Source organism: Amphibalanus amphitrite, unplaced genomic scaffold (assembly GCF_019059575.1).
Source record: "Amphibalanus amphitrite isolate SeventyFive unplaced genomic scaffold, NRLGWU_Aamphi_draft 001576F_arrow, whole genome shotgun sequence".
NCBI lineage: Eukaryota > Metazoa > Arthropoda > Thecostraca > Balanomorpha > Balanidae > Amphibalanus > Amphibalanus amphitrite.
This window is the reverse complement of record NW_024883069.1, coordinates 96,002-114,442: the sequence shown is the minus strand read 5'-3', so window position 1 is coordinate 114,442 and position 18,441 is coordinate 96,002. Positions and strand designations below refer to the sequence as shown.

The 18,441-nt window shown below is 47.7% G+C and overlaps 1 protein-coding gene across 1 annotated transcript; it reads right to left on the bottom strand.

Annotated features, from left to right (window-relative positions):
• Positions 1–16,889: 16,889 nt before the first annotated feature.
• LOC122373942 lies at positions 16,890–18,441 on the bottom strand. Its single transcript, XM_043352398.1, has 2 exons — positions 17,147–18,441; positions 16,890–17,036 (listed from the first exon to the last, which is right to left on the bottom strand). The coding sequence occupies exon 1, from the start codon at positions 18,283–18,285 to the stop codon at positions 17,287–17,289; it is 999 nt and encodes a 332-aa protein (XP_043208333.1). The 5' UTR covers positions 18,286–18,441; the 3' UTR covers positions 16,890–17,036; positions 17,147–17,286.

Sequence of the window (18,441 nt, the reverse complement as noted above, 5' to 3'; positions counted from 1 at the left end):
TCTAAATTAAATTCACAGACAAAAAATTCAAATCCCCGCGCGCTATCAACCATGTAGGAGATTCCAAGTTAAGAATATCTAGATACACTCACTATTTCCTATCAAAGTATGCTGTAAATTTAACTATAAAATACATACAAACACACAGACAAGAAGTTATACACAGAACACATTCGGCGTCATTAGTTTTTAATTCAGTCCACTCATACTACAGTGATGAGAGGAACGAATATCATCTTGCGTTTTTTAGAGGCAAATCCCAAATTGGGCTCAGTGCGAATATAATTTTTTTTCAGTTAAAAAAGTTAAAAAAAAAGTTAAATTCGCTCAGTGCGAATTTAACATTTCCAACATCTCTGTTCATATCTAGATCCTTCTCTTTTATTTCGATGGCCTCGCGCACTGTCCTCTTCCTCCAATCACTGACATAGGCTACTGTTCTTGCCTCCAAAGGGCGCATCTGACCAGAACACTCACTTGCGTGTCGTGCCGGTGCCGATTTCAATCTGCGTCCGTGTTGGATGTCTTGGGCGTGTTCATTCATTCTCACTGACTTAGGCCTTCCTGTCTCCCCTATGTACACATCTCCACATTCACATTCCACCTCGTAAACGACGCCTTTTCTCATCTCCTTTGGGGTTGTATCCTTTAGGTGAACCAGAGTGTTCCTTAGGTTTCTTGACGAGTGTCCTACGACAATGTTGTGGGCACGCAAAAATCGTGATATGGGCTCACTGACCCCTTTCACATATGGGATGGAGACATACCGTGGACGGCTAGGGCGCGGCTGACGTGGCCCGTCGGAGAACGGCTGGACGATCACTGGACTGCCACCGGAAGAAGACGTAGAACCAACAGGATCGCCGTTAGAGGACGTTCGTGCAGTGGCTGGACCACCGTCGGAGGACGCTTGTGCCGTGACCGGGTCGACACCGGAGGACGCTCGTGCAGTGACCGAATCACCGTCGGAAGACACTCGTGCAGGGACCGGGCCGCCACCGGAGGTCACAGGAGTACAGACTGGGCCGCCGCCGGAGGTCACAGGAGCAGCGACAGGGCCGCCGCCGGAGGTCACACTAGCGATCAGGTCGCCACCAGAGGAGGCAGGTGCCGAGGGTCGATCGCCGCCAGAGGATGCAGGTGGTGCCGAAACTGGATCATCGCCGGAAGATGCAGGTGTCGAGAGTGGATCTCCGCCGCCGGAGGGACCAGGTGCCGAGGATGGACCGCCGCTGCCGAAGGTTACAGATGCTGAGGGTGGATCTCCGCCGCCAGAGGGTGCAGGTGTCGGGAGTGGATCTCCGCCGCCAGAGGATGCAGTTACCGAGGGTTGACCGCCGCCGCCGGAGGATGCAGATGCCGAAGGTGGACCGCCGCCAGAGGGTGCAGGAGCAGTGGGTGAACCGCCGCCAGAGGGTGCATGTGCCGAGGGTGAACCGCCGCCGCCGGAGGGTGCATGTGCAGAGAGTGGACCGCCGCTAGAGGGGGCAGGAGCAGTGGCTAGCTCGCTCCCCGAGACGTTCCGCGATGACCTCTGGATGAAGTCTTTACTGTAGCCGTTCTTGGAGAAGATCTCAAACAGCCTCGGCATACGGCCTTGGGTGCGGCGGCTACTGCCCCGTCGGCTCCACGCATCCGACTGACCGGCCAAGGTCACCGCTCCGTCCGCCGGGAGGGCGGAGCTTAATGGTCACGTGCCTGTGACGTCACACCTACGTACGGATAGCCTCTACTCCACTGACGGATTTACGGAGCTGATTATAACATTACGAGGCAACGACAAGTAAAAATCATTTCTTTATTGTCATGACCTTTCCTCCTTTTCAAAAATATGCTGAGCCAAAATTATATTGTTTTAGCGTTTTCAAATATATCGGCCACAGGCCTTCATCAGTGAAATATCCAAAAGAAAGGATTTTCTTTTGGATATTTCACTGATGAAGGCCTGTGGCCGATATATTTGAAAACGCTAAAACAATATAATTTTGGCTCAGCATATTTTTGAAAAGGAGGAAAGGTCATGACAATAAAGAAATACTTGATTTTTACATTAATAATGATCCTCCAACAAGCACTAAAACAGATGCAACGACAAGTACCTTAACAATTGATATTTTGTTAAGAGACCATATTAGAGAAAATTGGCGCTTGAGCTGAAATGTGCTGTGCGAAAATTTGAAGCCAATTGGATAAATATTAAATAAATTATCGCCGAAAAACAGGGTCTCATGGGGTCTGAAATGCATAGTAGTTCTCTTTTTTTCCCGTAGTACGTATATGTGCGATTGTCTCACACACGATTGATATACCAGAATAAGCTCCATTAGAGCGACCCACATACATTTCCAGGTAACCCGGACATACACTTACCTATCGCATTTTGTCATACCTCCCTGAGCTCAGTCTCAGTCTAGGTAAGGGTTCTCTAAAGAGGGTGATCTCTTCTCTGGCAGACTTTTGACAAACTGCCTCTCAACCTCCTCGAGGTCAAGCTCGAGAGCAGCCTACTGGTGAATGAAGACGAGTATAATGAGAATGAGTGGGAATAGGAGATATGCTACAGACGGTCCGAGAACGAACGTTTTGCTGATGCACTTGATACGGGGACCGTCAAAAACAGGCGTACTATTTATTATAACCGCCTATCATAAATGTTGCACCGGTCTTCTGTTCCCTTTTCAACATCAGCCAAATTTTGTGGGGGCAAAAACATAGTCTTGCCCCCACGGCCTCCTGCCAGTGGGGGCAGTCTGCCCCACTGCCCAGGGTATATAGAACAACGGGTACACCAACGACGCGGAAAGCGCCCATTTTAACTGGATGAGTTACAGAGTAGGTGTCAGGTGATATATTTTTTGAATATGGAAAAAAAATAGAGTATTCCATTCCGACGGGTAAAGCCAAATTCATAAAGCAGTTATTTTTAAATTATATGTACCAGAAATAGCATACTAACCATAGTTTAAAACTTAGTATTAAGTTAGTTGAAAAGCGTATAGTTGATATGATTATATAATATGTTGTTGTTACCCAAGTTTGATACTAAGATGGAAGGAATCAATGGAAGGCAGAAATGGCGCAGCTGTTTCATTCTTAAAATGTGTTCGCAAGCAGGATTTACGTGAAGCTAGCGACATCTATGAATGTGATTAGGGACGCTGATTGGCTGATCGAGTCCGTGAGCAGTATCGCTAATTTACGCTAGTACAGGGTTGAGGCAATGTGCGCATGCGCAGGAACTTGTGCTCTCATGGAGGGTTTTTTGGTACCTCGGGCAGCGCTCAATGCTTTTTGGACCTGTTATGGCCTCCGCATCGAAAAACGCTAGATAAAAAGGTTGTAGAGGAAGCTTGAGGCTACCTTTCCCCACAATAATATTGGCACTTTATTTTTTAGCTTACGTGTGGGGCTCGCCTGAAAAAGGTCGATTTAAAATGGAAACCCTATGGGGTAGTAGTTTTTGAGCGCCCATTTGGCCTAATGCTACCAACTGTTACTGGCTACCCCTGCCACTGCCTCCACGGTGGCGCCGCACTTGTGACGTATACCTTTTTTTGTGGCCTGTAGTTGGAACTTCAATTTGCAGTACCCGAAAATGATCAATATTGATCAAAAACATAATTTTGATGAAAAAAGAATATGTTAAGTTGAAAGAGGATGCGATTTCATCCAGATGCGGTGGTTTACTTCTTGAAATTATTTTTGTTTATGACAACCGCCATGTAATGACGGATGATGCACAGCCGTCAATTAGCAAAAATATTTTCAAGAATTAAACCACCGCATCTGGAAAAAATGACCTCCTCTCTCAACTTGACATATCATTTTTTTTCATCAACATCATGTTATCGATCAATATCGATCATTTTCGGATGCTTCAATTTTAAGTTCCAACTTCAGGCCACAAAACAAACCACCATACAAACAACGGCCATATTGAAGCTGGCTTCTTCTTCTTGCACCAGGTGGCAGCACTTCTTTTCGAAAATCAGTGCAGAGTGCTTTCCAAATTCGTGATTTCCTCGCTGAGGAGTGAAAGTCGGCCGCCGCAGGGCCGGGGCATGTTTAAAGATGGCTACCCAAGACTGCTTATAGCGTGCTCCATTTCACCTGGGCGTAAATTTCGTGCAGAAAATCAAACTCCGGTCAGTATGGCAATGCATGGTGCCCTTGGCGTCGCAGTAAAGGCAAATCAGAGATTGAGCCATGTTTGATGAGCCTTTTAATGCGTGTGGAGTACAGTAATGGTTTATGCTTTATTGTTCTTGCCTTTCAATGGGAAAGGAAAGCATGTTTAGTATTATCCATTAAGGAGGCTTACGATCGGTTCCGATAGGACGGCCAATGACCGTTATAATGATGAAGAAACTACGAAAAAAGAAGTGTAACATGTTACCCCATATCGTGTATCAAGTTGCCCCACAATTTTTTTCAACTTACCCCAAAAATATTGCTTTGGTTTTCTGAATTTCACATAAAAGTGAATAGTCGAAAAAAGTGAAAGTTTGCATGTGCTTTCCAAATTGATTCAGCTAGCATGTGACCAAATTTGGTGCAATTTCATTGAATAGCTTGGCCACTAAGTGCAGAAGACCAAAAAGTGTAACGCATAGCCCCACTCTCCCTTACTGTGCAATGAAAATTTTCATTTCAAAGCCAGTGATACATAAAAATACTGCACACACCACATGTTGAATTTGAACCATTCAGCATGCCGTGCCGTGCCGTGCCCTGCCGTGCCCTGCCCTGCCCTGCCCTGCCCTGTCCTGCCTTGTCCTGCCTTGCTTTGCTTTGCTTTGCTTTGCTTTGCTGGCAAAATAACCTAGACCTGAGTTGTTGCTTTATTTCAGAAATAGTTTGGCTCCGTTTCAGTCAAATTTACTATTAAAAAAAAAAAATCACAGCATTGCGAATACTCACTGGTAACTTACAATTTCACTAAAAACAGCTTTGCTTGATCAACAACGGCTTCGGTTGGACGGCTTTGCTTGACAGCAAAGCTACTGAAAAAAATAAACAAACGCGCAAAAGGTTTTTGGTTACTTATTGGTATCTTGGTTTTTTGGTAATATTACTCAGGGGGGCGACACGGCTATTCACGCAATGTATTCATTTGCGGGCCCCGCGGGGCCTCGCGATGACGCGGCTGGAGGCAACCACTCAGCGCGCTAGGATCCTTCTGGCGGGGCCGGGCGCCGTAAGGTGTGCAATGAATGGGCGGGCAGACAGAGATGAGGTAGGTATTGAATTTGAAATGACATCATGAGCAATTGGATGGGGAGAGAGAACGTTTCTAATGGAGCTGGGGATGGGGGAAAACCAAAAATATCACGGTCGGCTCAGTGCTCCGACGGGGCTGGGCGCCGTACGGTGCGTAGTAATTTAGACGGGCAGACAGAGATGAGTTATCGGATTCGGCTCTCTGGTGGGATTTTAAGACGTTTTTAGTTAAGCTCAGGGCGGGGCAACCCGCTGGCGGATGCGAGGGAAGGCATTTGGGACAAATGTTATCCCCCACAGGCCCACATCCGGGGCAGCGTCCGAAATCGTTTTTCAAGAATAAAACGAAAACTTTACAACTTTTATGAGGAAAAGTGTATTGATCGAAGTGCACAGTAGTGCGCAAGGAATCGAAATCCGATGTTTTTTTAATGCACAGAAACCTTTTTTAGGGTATATGCCCCCCGATGTGTTCAAGACCGCTTCCTGGATCCGCCAATTAAGAATATGTCACGGTCGATTATCGAGCTTCGACGGGACTGGGCGCTGTATGCGTCGACAATGAAGAGGCGTACAGACACCTCACCCCACATCCTACTGCTCTACCCGTGCCTCTGGGTGAAGCACTGAAGCATCACGGAAGCCCACAGGACCTGCGAGTCGACGAGGTGGCCGCCGGATACTGCAGCTCCCCGGAGTTGCCCGGGACCGAGGGTTGAACAGTAGTAATTTTCACTGGTGGTGAATCCTCGTAATGTAGAGATAATATCCTCAATGACCTCCGTTACGATTTTATATTCCTAAACAATATGGCTGACTAATTATGCTTGCCTACGTTCAGGCATTATCCCTGATGCTTATCCGCCCACTACATGTGTTGTCTGTCAATCAACCATCGCTCGAAGACGGGATCAATTCTAACCATCGGTACTCGGTTGTCAATTCACCCACCCCACTTCCCTAAAAATAGACGGGTCAGACTCGGCCTGGGTCCTAACGAGTCCTAGAATCGCCAGGGACGGGATCGGGTCGCCGTTATTGCACCGGTCTTAGCGTCTTTTGGTACATGTAGAGTAGACAGCTTCGACCACGGACGTCGGACCGTTCTACGAATGTACGCACCATCCAGGCCTAAGATGCGTCGAGCTTTATAAGAATGCAGTCTAGATCAATTAACATAACAATGGTGGTATGCAAACAAAATCTCTCCCCGGCTCCCGCAACGTCCAACGCTCCTCCGTTATACGCTCGCTCGATGCGTCCGCCGAGCCGGCTTGCCTCCAATGACGTCATCGGCCGGCCGGCGGCGTTCAAGGTCAAACGGCTGGTGTCCTTACCTGGAGTTCTATAGCCTTGATATTACTAAGTGCTCGAGCGAGGAACATATTGAATATAATTATTAGGGTGGCACTTAAAAATCAATTTTTGATTTTTAATGCGTGCGGGTGGTTTTCCGGTTCCATTCCCGTAAAAAATAAGGGAGGCAAATTTTTATGGGAAAATATTGATGTTTAGAGGTCGCGAATCAAGGTCAAAATTGAGATTTTGGTAGCAGATTTCAATATCATTAAAATCGTTTTTGACATTTCTATTACGCTGTAATCGGATGATAATAAGGCATTTCTTAGTCATTTTCATATTGTTTATTGATATTCCATGCAGCTTCGGTCACGCCAGAACGCTGGTCTATGTGCTCCACTACTCCAGTTCCTCCTCTTAAGTAGATTATTGGCGCCTCATTGGAGGAAGGGGTATCATGGGCAACGGGCACCCAGATCACTTTGTGTGTAGCCTGGTTAGCAATTGCAGTCGATCTTCGGGTGTCAGGTTAGCGTTTTCTGTGATCTTTTCAACAACATGGAGGAAGAACTGGCGCTAATCTTTGTCTTTCATCAGTGTCAGTCCTACATCAGCGCCATACCGCGCCTGGTGAAGTCATTCACCACCCACAGCTCCCGGACTACACGAGCTGCGGTTTGGTAGCTGCTGTCCTCCCAGTGACCTTGGTCATTGATGATTATCCCCGCGTCCAGATCGTGTATCCTTGAGAGCTTTTTGAACGATGGTGTGAGGAAGCTCGCCAACGTCTCGGTCGCGAGAGCGGTGTCCACTTTAGACTTATGGGGCGGGTCTTAGTCCTCCCTTTCCTACAAGTCTATTGCCCGCACCATGTCTTGATTGAGTCCGAGGGTCGGAGTCCAGAGTCACCAGCCGATCACTCAAGTACTACAGGTGACGGCCGAAGACCGGGACTCCAGTTCCTAGTCCCCCAGCGCTGTGAGCATGGCCTCCTGTGCTTGGATGGAGGGGAGTTTTGGAACGGCGAGGAGCTTGGCCACCCCAATCCCTCCCCCCTCCCCATCACCAGGACCTAGAATCGGTCGACGCTCCTTTTCTCGCGGTTCAGGATTCGTGGTTCAGCCGGAGTCGTATCCTTAGTTCCGTGCCGCAGTTGATAACAAGTTCACGTGTTCTTCACACATTACGGTTGGGCAGTTTGGCCCGATCGAGGCCAGTTCACTGTTGGGGACGTCCGCTCGCCTGCATGCGCTTGGGAGTGTGAGTCGACGTTTCTCTCTCATGGTCGCCATCGTCAAAGACGTTCCCTCCTTGTGCGCGCCGCAACGGCCGGGTAAGTCTGTTGCTGGCACTGGCACTATAGAGTCTGAAGAAGCGCCCACGGAAGAACATCCCGAAAGCACAATAAACCAGTGCAGCTCAATGCACACTCTCGTCTCTGTTTTCGCCCGCCGGCGATAGGCTGACTCCAACTTCTTCACATTCTCTTTGACAGAAAAGGAGCATGTCTCAAAAACCGGTAGAACCGTGGGGCACGTCCTCCCTTTGGAACAGGAGTCACTCCCCACACTAATCAGTCCCCCTTTGGTCACTCCCCACACTAATCAGAGGATATGACCTCCACTGTGAGAAGGCACCGGTCGCAGGCCAAAACAGGCCTGACATGGGTAAAACAACCCCAGATCAGACCTGTCTTGGCCTGACCTGGACTGGCTACGATCGGCCGGAAGTGATGGGATAAATAGTAGTTATACAAATAAAGGTCAAAATACGTCGGAAATGACGCTTAATGACCACATATGTCATCCCAAATAGGTTTAAAGTAGTTTCCAAAAAGTTGATTTTTTTCCCCAAAACTGCCAACTTTGAACTCAATTCGCGACCCCTAAATATCAATATTTTTCGAAATCATTTTGCACACATTATTTTTTACGGGAATGGAACCAGAAAACTACCCGCACGCCTAAAAATCGGATAACATAAAATTCACCCTATTGCTAAGTGCCACCCTAATAATTATCCTTCTTTTATTTATCTAATTATATCTTGGTTTTTTGTTTGTTTGCCTTGACAACGAGCAAACAAAAACGCGCAAAATGTATGAGGAAAGCGTAATTGAGCTCTCCAGCTTGAAATGACAAAGAATATTACCCAATCAGAAGCAAGCATTCTGAAGACCTTTACGATGATTCGCGCTCCATCTGCCCGTGTCGTCTCAACATGCTGCTTGCGGACAATCTTGAACACAATTTAAAAAAGACCAATCTATTGGGCGAATCTGTTCCCGTTAACTTGAAATCTAGGCTTTTTCTTTGCTGACGTCATAACCCCTGGTCATATCTGGTAAAGACTTTGGCGATGTGGTAAAGACCTTCGGAATTGCTCTCTAGTAGAGTTCTGCACGGCTGCAATTTTCCACAGCCTAGCCGCTCCGCAGCCGTGGCTCCACAGCCACAGCCGCCCACAGCCGTGGCAAATTGTGGGCAGCCAGCCGTCAGCCGGACGTGGATACTTTCAATGAAATGCAACCAAATAGTATATAATAAGTTGTTTTTAGTTGAAACATATAGCCAAAAGCACATTGCAATGGGCTATAGATTCTCAAGCTCATGAAGCGTCATAGGTTAAGTGGTTGTGTATCTGGTTTTAGGCCGAAGGCCTGAAGCCTGATGCGCAACGCATGCCTACACAAGCCCTTGCAAGGGGTTAAGAAAGATGGGTAGGTAGGTACCTACATCAACAGAAAACATAGACAACGAACCAGACTAGAAGCACTAGCAATGTAGACATCTAATCAGGCCCATGTCACTCCACTTTTGATGACATCATAAGGGGGCCACAGGACAATAATGGCGCGGCGCGCCACAATCGCTTCAAAGCTACTTGCCAACAGTTGCCATTTTTGAAAATATGATTTTGAAATAAAGTTCCAAGTAATAAAAATATTGTAATAAAGTTGTTGAATAAATCGATACCATATCTAAAAACTTGCTGAAAAATGATTTATTCATAGTAAAAATAAAAGCTCGATGCGTTTTTACGTTGCTTTCCTGCAATTGCAGAGGGTGTTTAAATCGTCTATGTCTTCAAAACCGGCCATTTCTTAGCATATTGCTGCTCTTTTTTATCGCTAGAAAATTAGTTGGACTTTCTAATGCCATCAATCGTTGAGCGATATGTGTAGAGTGTCACCAACAATCTTCAAATGAAGTTTGTCATTTTTACGTTGTGAAGGAATGGAATACCCCTTTTGAGCATCAGGGGTGACGTCACTCAGGATCTGTCTCTGATTGGTCGGCGGGAGAGTGACTGTACCTTCTATAGATGGCCTTGCATCTAATGCCAAATCCTGAAGCATGGTTGTGGGACAGAACAACAGACCCTGATGCTTTTCATTATCAATGTTAGGCATGGAAAATGAAACTCAAGTTGATGGACTGTCAAACAGTGATTGTCTGGTCAAAACTCTTGCTTCTCTCTTACCTTGCATATTTTCTGGGGTGTGATATGCCAGGCTTGAAGCAGCCTTCTGAGCAAGTCTCAAACTAATTTGATATGCAAGGCATCAAAACACTAGTGAGCATCCAAGAAAGAAAAACATTCATCTATTTTGATTTTTCCAAATAATGATCTTCGCTCAAATCCCCAAGGCCGTGCGAGCCACAGTTGCCTCTTTCAATCAAAAATTTTACTTTAGTTTTTAATGACGTCAATAGCAAAGAAGTGGCAATAAATTGTTTTGTGTCACTGTAAACAGCCATAAATATTATAATTTATAAATGATAATGCTATACAGTTAAAAACTTGCTCTCAAACAAAGATTAAGTATCAAATTTTTACATTTTCAGAAGAAGACGTCATTTCATTAGTAAAGTCAACAGCTCGCGTAAGAAATATTGTGTTCAGGGTTTTCACCGTCATGTGAATTACGTGTTCAGGGTTTTCACCATCATGTGAATTAACCGTAAGTAAGGTTCATGCTCACTTATAATCTAATTCCATTAGCTTCCTTGATCAGCATTTTCTGTTAGCGGTCACTCACACACCAGTTAGAACATAAAGCGCCAGTTTTATATTATGTAATTGGACTTGCCGAAAATCCAGAAATACGTCAAGAGTTATTTTAGATAATATTTTATGAAGCCTTTAGATTTCTTTTTTCTATTACCTGAAAGAATTATTGAACGCTCGTCTTCATCTTCAATAGCTGTAAGGTGCTCTCCTAATGACCAGGTGATGAGGTGAGATTGATTTGAGAGGGATGTGACAATGCAACATGTTGCATTTTCTGAAACTGTCAAGCTCTTGATGATGAAGGAACAATTGGTACCTATAATTAGTATTCTGTACCAGAGTGCAAACTCCCCTACAGCAAATGGTAAAACCATTACAGGTTTTCAAAGGCTTCACCAAGGCCATGGCTTCACCACTTTCAATGTTGCTGGGCATCCTTTGCATGATTTTTACAGGCTAGACTGCTTATCAGAATGTAAGATTAAGGATTTAAAATTTTATATTTGAGTACTTAAGATTGAGCTTGAAATCTCACAGCCGTGGCCACAGCCGTAGCCGTGTTCTTGGAGATATTTGCAGCCGCCCCGGCCCACAGCCGTGGGGCTGCAGCCAGCCGCGGCTGCAGCCGGCCGGTGCAGACCTCTACTCTCTAGCGCTGTCAATTTATATTTTTGAGACGAATGGCTCCGGATTATGTGATTTTAGCATGTAACGAAGACTCCAAAGACTCTAAGACACTGCTAGCATGCTACCTGGTAGCATGGTAGCATGGTAGGACTCAGCCAACTTATCACACAACCCACCCGGATGACAAAAGACAAAAGCAACTTACGCGACTTAATATTTACAGACAATACTGACGTTATTATTGATAGTGGTATATTACCTTCGTTTTCACGTTTAGACCATTTTCCAATATTTGCGACTGTATGTACTGCTTTTCCACGACAAACGACAGACCTCACCCATAAAACGATATGGGATTATGCAAACCTTGACTCACAACTTCTTACCAGACTTTTACAAGACACTGACTGGGAACAAATTCTGGATAACGACATAGACACAGCAACCGAACTGTTCATAGAGGCTTTATTAAAGGAAATAGTTCACTTTCACGAAATTATTTTTTTTGCAATGGATTTATGATTTTTTATGTTCAAAATGATCAGCAAAGAAAATAAAACCTATCTATAACAAAAGATTATTTTCTATATTTTGATATAGGAAGGACTTTTCAGTTTCTGTAAGGCACAGGCGATCCAGTATGAAAAGAGCATGGGTCCCGAAAATTCTTCAGAAACTAGAGAAATTATCGCGGCCACCGGCATTTGGGTGATCTTCTGCTGCTGAATGTCCTTATTGATCAGTACGAGAATTTCTCTAGAGTTCTCGTAGATAATTTCTCTAGTTTCTTGAAGAATTTTCGGTACCCATGCTCTTTTCATACTGGATGCGAATATATGCAAGGCACACATCCTCAACGCAAGACACCTTTTTCGGGACGAGAAATAGAATATCTTTGCCTAGGGTGATCGTTGGGCTGTAAAAGCTCCTGATTTATGCTCGTCTCAGCCCAGGCTACGGAACTGCTATTCCAGTTCAAAACCCATGTTAAAAAGTGAACTATTTCCTTTAAGTGCTGCCGACGCATCGATTCCAAAAAAAGACAGTTAGAGACAATAAATTTCAAAAGCCATGGACGACAAACGACCTAAAAACACAAATAAGGAAACGCGATAGACTGTTCAGACGAGCCAAACAAACTCAGACTGCCTACGACTGGGACCAATGGAAATATCAACGAAACAATTTATTTATTTATTTATTTATTTGACATCGTAGGCTCATTCCACAAAAATGGCTATTCCTGAACCTGGGTCGCAATATAAAATGATGGGTGTCGTGGGAAAAACATACGCACGCACGCACACATACAGACATTCGTTCGCAGTCACTCTCTCACAAACGTGTCGTCATGAAGTATTGCTAACGGTCGGCCGCCTGTTGTCGCAACAAGTGCCGGCGCAACTCTGCCTTGAACGCGCGCAGGTTCAGGTCACACATCGCCGGTGGTAGGCTATTAAAAGCTGTCACGGCGGTAAAGAGGAATCGTCTCCTCCCGGACTCCGATTTGATTCTGGGCACATGTAGCATATCTATCTGTCTTGTGGCTCGCTGATGTACGTCACGTCTATGCACTATTCTACTCGCGATTGACTCGGGCTGCGCAGTGACCAGCATACGTTTCAATATGGTCAGCACATGGTATAAGTACATGTTACGCGCGGACAGCCATCCCAGGTCACGCAGGACGTCACTAACATGATCAAACTTCCGACGCCCCGATATCACACGGGCTGAGAAATTCAGCAGCTTTTGCAGACGTGCGAGCTGAGTGGTATTGCATGAGCCGTACACACTGATACAATAGCGGATGAGCGAAATGACTAGACTTTGGACTAGGGTGGTGAGCGTCGAATGCGGTAAAATATGTCTAGAGTGACTCAATCCGATTAAAATACCTGTGCAGCGCCGGACGACATCATCGGTATGGGCGGCAAACGACATACATTGGTCAAATACGACACCCAGATTCCGCACCGCGGGAGAGCCGGAGACAGTGGCGCCCATAAAGTTGATGCTGACTGTTGGAAGCTGCTGTAGATTTTGACGAGTGCCGAGAACAATGAGCTGAGTTTTCTGAGCGTTGATTTTCATACCATTTTTGCCAAACCAGTTCGAGAGCAGTGACAAATTTCGTTCCATGGATCCGATCAGGGCGCCAATGTCTCCGGGCCTCCCGCCCACGAGAACCTGAGTGTCGTCCGCGTACTGCACGATGCTCGCGTCATCAACGAATAGCGACATATCATTAGCATAGATGCTGTACAAGAGCGGTCCGAGCGATGTCCCCTGATAGGTGCCGATGGGGTTCGGCAGCGCCGCCGACAGAGTTCGAGAGCCAGAGTGGCTCTCAGCTACCACCTGCTGCTGGTGGTCGGCCAAATAACTCTCAAACCAGCGCGTGTCGACATTGTACAGTTCAAGTTTACGTAAAAGTCCGGCGTGCGGTACGACGTCAAAGCATTTGGACAGATCTAAAAGACACAAAAGTGTGATTTCCTTACGGTCCATAGCCTCAAAAACTCGGTCTGTAACATCTAAGAGTGCGGTGTCGGTAGAATGGTTCGTCCTAAAACCGTGCTGACTAGACGAGAATAAATGATGACAGGTGAAATAGGTAAAAAGCTGCTCGTAAACGACGCGTTCAGTGATTTTGGCGATGGTGGGAAGGATTGATATGGGGCGGAAGTTGGTTACGTCTGTGGATTTGGGTGATTTCTGGATGGGATGGATCAAGGCTAATTTCCATGAGCTAGGGACGCTGTGACTGGTGATGCTGGAGTTGACGATGTGGGTGATGACGGGATAGATGGAGCCAAAACACTGTTTGATAAAACGTATACATAGTCCGTCAGCGCCACACGATGTACTGCTGGCCATCCTACCAACGACACGCGACAGTTGTTCCGGTGTAACGGGTGCCACCTGGAAACGGCCGGTGGAAACGCGCGGCAGCCGCACCGCCAGCTCGGGCCCCGCGGAGTCCACCTGTCGGGCCGTGGCGGTCCCAATACTGGCGAAGTACTGGTTCACTGCGTCCGTGTCTGCGTCCGGTGAAGGTCTGGTCGTCCGCTTCCCCGCGATGACCGGCCGGACACTGCGCCACAAGGAGCTCGGCCCGCTCTCCCGCACGCGCCGGTCGATCTCCTCTCGCGTGTCACGGCGGACGGCCGACCTAACCTGCCGGTTCAGTTCCTTATACAAGGCACGATCTGAGGCACGTAGCGCCGCCCGCCGCCGGGCCATTAGGTCCTTGGTGGCTTCCGTCACTGGGGGCGCCGTCGGGTTACGCACTCGGAACCGTCTGGCCGGGGCCAGACTGTCAATAATGGGCATAGTCACCGCGATAAAATAGTCCCACTGCTCGCCCGGGTCAGCACTGCGGTACACAGGGCTCCAGTCCACAGCCCACAGGCGGCGGCTCGCCTCGGCGGTGTCCAGTTTGCGCCAGCTCCGTCCTGTCAGAGTGCACCGCTCCGGTCGGCGGCCCGGGGTCGGCACCACTGCACGGCACCAGTTGTGAGGACTGTAGTGACAGTGCAGCGTCCCGGCCCGCTCAACACCACGATTCGTTGCGATCACATCGATGGTGGAGCCTGATGACCGGAACGTAGCACCGTCGATATGCTGGTGCACTGCGTAGGCGGTAAACAGCTCTCGGAGTCTGGTAGCCGTAGCGCTGCCACCGTCCGCTGTGTTGATATTAATATCGCCGGCTATTACGATCGGTCCGCTGTGGCGAGTGATGTGGTGCTGCAGCTGCTGCTCCAGTATGTCGAGGTCTGCGGTGACACGGACCTGTGTCTGCACCGGCGGCCGGTAGAGGGAGCAGATTACCACCTTCTGCGGGCCCGTGCCGATCTGGACCCACAGCGACTCTAGCCTGGAGTCCGCTGTGACTCGGTCAGGTCCATCCAGCACGGTGGCCGCCATCCCCTCCCTCACCAGAACGGCGACACCGCCGTAGCCCCTGCCGTCAGCTCGGTCTCTCCGCAGCAGCTGGTAGCCGGGAACCGGTAAAAGTCGATCGGGTGTGGCCGGCTTAAGCCACGTCTCACATAATACAATGAGGTCAAAATTTTGCTGCGCGATGTCGTCTCGCAGTTCGAGCAGTTTTGGTTTAACCGACTGCACGTTAAGCTGGGCGATGTACAGCTGATCTGGCCGCTCTCCAGCTCTCCAGATCCGCCCGCCCCTGGAGCCGCGCCGCCGGCTGCGCACCCCTCGCCGGGTAGGCCTGGACGGGCCCCTGCCGGCGGCCGGCGGCCTGTCAGGGTCGGCGGCGGTCCCGCGCGGTAACGCCGGTCGCAGGGGAGCAGGGAGAGCCGCTGTCACAGGGCGAGGTCGGGGCGGCCGCGTGTCGGTCACTCGCTCGACCAGTGGGTCAAACTCCGCCGCTCTGTCCGCGCGCTGCGCACGGACCAGTCGCGCTGGGACCGGGGCAGGCAGCGCGGCGAGCGTCAGAAGCCTGGCCACCGCCAGCACAGTCAGGCAGTGCAGCAGATCTGGGTGCATGATGGTGCTGTGCAGGGTGTGGAAAAGTCACGTCACGGAGACGCCGATGTTCAGAGCATCATCCGCCGGTAGCACTCCTCCCTCAAAGTGACATCGATGTGACAAAGTGACATCGATGAACAAAAGGCTGAAGCGAGAGCGACAACACATCCAACACCTTTTGACACTTAACCCTCGCCCGCACATGCCATTTTCCCATCCTAGAACGCACATGGGGGGGGGGGTGGTTGCCACCCCCCCGCGCCATTTCGTTCCTGTTGGAGATAGAGCTTAGCAGTGAAGACCAAAAAGATTCTTTGGGAAGAGACAAATCCAATGATATCCAGTTTTACCTTCTCAGGTCAGTCATTGACCTTCCAGGTCAGGTCAAACTAAAAAATGTTGCTGTTTTGGGTCACCGTTGGATATCAAGTGTGCTGCTTATCAAATACCGATGACGATGCTGTTTTCTGGTGCCAAGCCAGCTAGAACCTCTTTGTCACACTACCCGACCAGAATTTTGCTGCTGATGTCATTTCAGGTCAAGTTAGGTCAAGGTCAATTATATGTGTTTGTATGTCTGTGTGTGTCTGTGTGTGTACTGATGTGTGCACCGATTGTTTTTGGGTCCATATTACATGAAATCATGATCTGAGAAGCTTTTACCAAAAATGCCGTCAAAAAACTTTAAAAAAAGTAAATTCAGCTTGCCTAAAACGCAATTATCTTAGGTGACCTAGGTTGACCTTGACCCTGACCTTGACCCCTGTACATCGTCAAAGAACATGTTCCATGATAGGTAGGAGGTAAGACTGGCAAAAAAGGCCGAAATCAGGGTGTCAAAAGCTCATAAGGCCCATGGCAAACGCAAGATGCTGAGAATTGGCCATTTGGGTCATGACATGACCTGAAAAACAAGGTCATATCTCTGAAACCAAAAATCACAGAAACTTGAAATTTTCAGTGGACATCAAGAAAGGATAGAGGAGCAGCTATACGAAAAATCAGCCTTCTAGCTCTAAAAATGTTGAGTGCAGAGCAGAAAGACTACCTGGGGGGGTGGCAACCACCCCCCCCCCCATGTGCGGGCGAGGGTTAAGCACGACCAACACAAGTACCACCAGACACTACGCACAATGACAGGACGAACACGCGACTACACTATTCCACCGCTAGAGGGACATAACGGAGACATATTAACTGACGACTTCGAAAAAGCGACGCTATTAACTTTAGCCCCAGTAGGGAGTGTTTTGTCTGTTTCGCAAAATCACCAATGGAAAGACAAATCATAATAGCACTGAGACGTATAACTTTATTCATTCATATTTCTTCGTTTCGTATTGTAAAAGTTTCAAAGTTTCAAAGTAAAAGGTTTCATCCTGAAACAAACAAGCCGTCAGTAAGATAGGAAATCAACACCGCTTTTAATCAAGAAAGGATATAGAAAAATGTAAATGATCAAATATAACAACAAAATGATATAACTTACTACAGTGCCGAATATAACAAAATCCTATTCAAATATGAAATCAAGAAAACGATGCAAGAGAATTTGAATTTTTGGCTCAACGTCTCGTGACGGAGCGAAGACGAGCTGTCGTACGAATATTCGCTATACACTCCCCGGCCTCATGATGGCGAGCGTTCGTTCGCCTCAATGATGAGAACCAGTCGATGAGTGGATCTCTTGATGCTTATGTACGGCTTTCCGCTATATTCTTTTCCTTCGGTTGATGGTTTGTATCGCAGTGTGACGTCTCGAACACACCCATCGCTGCTTGGTTCTATACTGGTGATTTCGGCCATTTTCCAAGATCCACGGAGAGGTTTGTCTTCATGTAATAACACGATATCGCCGATCTGGAAGTTCCGTTGTTTCAGATGCCATTTTTGCCGTACCAGCATAGTTGAGAAGTAGTCTCGGTACCATTTGTTCCAGAAAGTTGTGACGATTGTTTGTAGGTACAAGAATCTGCTTGCGAGTCTTGATGTCTGATCCCAATTGCCTTGTGGTGCACTCACATTGGTACGCCCGAGAAGGAGGTCATTTGGGGACAAATAGGAGCCGTGGAGGGGATCTGCTCCCGGTTTGTGCCCAATCGGTCGTTCATTGAGGAGGTTGGCGACTTCGAAAAGTACTGTCTGAAGTTCACCGAAGGTAAGGATGTTGTCTCCTATTGATATCGTGAGTGCTCGCTTGACGAGACGAATTAACGCCTCACTGCATCCATTTTCCCACGGAGCGTTGGATGACTTTGTAAAAGTCCAAGTCAGTCCCTGGTCAACTCCAGCGTTTGTCAAATCCGTCATATTCCACTTGTCTGTGATTTCCCGCAGTTCCTTGCTTGCCGCCGTCAGTTGCGAACCGAGGTCGGAGTATAGGGTCGCAGGGTATCCCCGTATCGTGACAAACCTGCGAAATGACAGCAAGAAATCTTGCGTGCTGTACCCTTCCACGAGGTCAAGGTACGAGGCCTTTGACGCCAGACAGGTGAATATCACTCCATATGCCTTCGTTCTAGTTCTGCGTTTGACTGTGTCTTTGATAAGGAATGGACCAAAGAGATCCAGTGCCGTATGGTAGAAGGCTGGGCTTGGCTTCAACCTTTCAGGGATCACAGGTCCCATCAGTTGATGTTGTGGTTTGCTGTCCAGTTTTCTGCATACGATGCATTGCCGTTTAATCCCTTTGATGACGCGCCTGGCACCCGGTACCCAAAATTTTGTTTGAAGTCGTGCCAACGTGGTTTCGATTCCCCCATGATCACGAATATGTAATTTCTG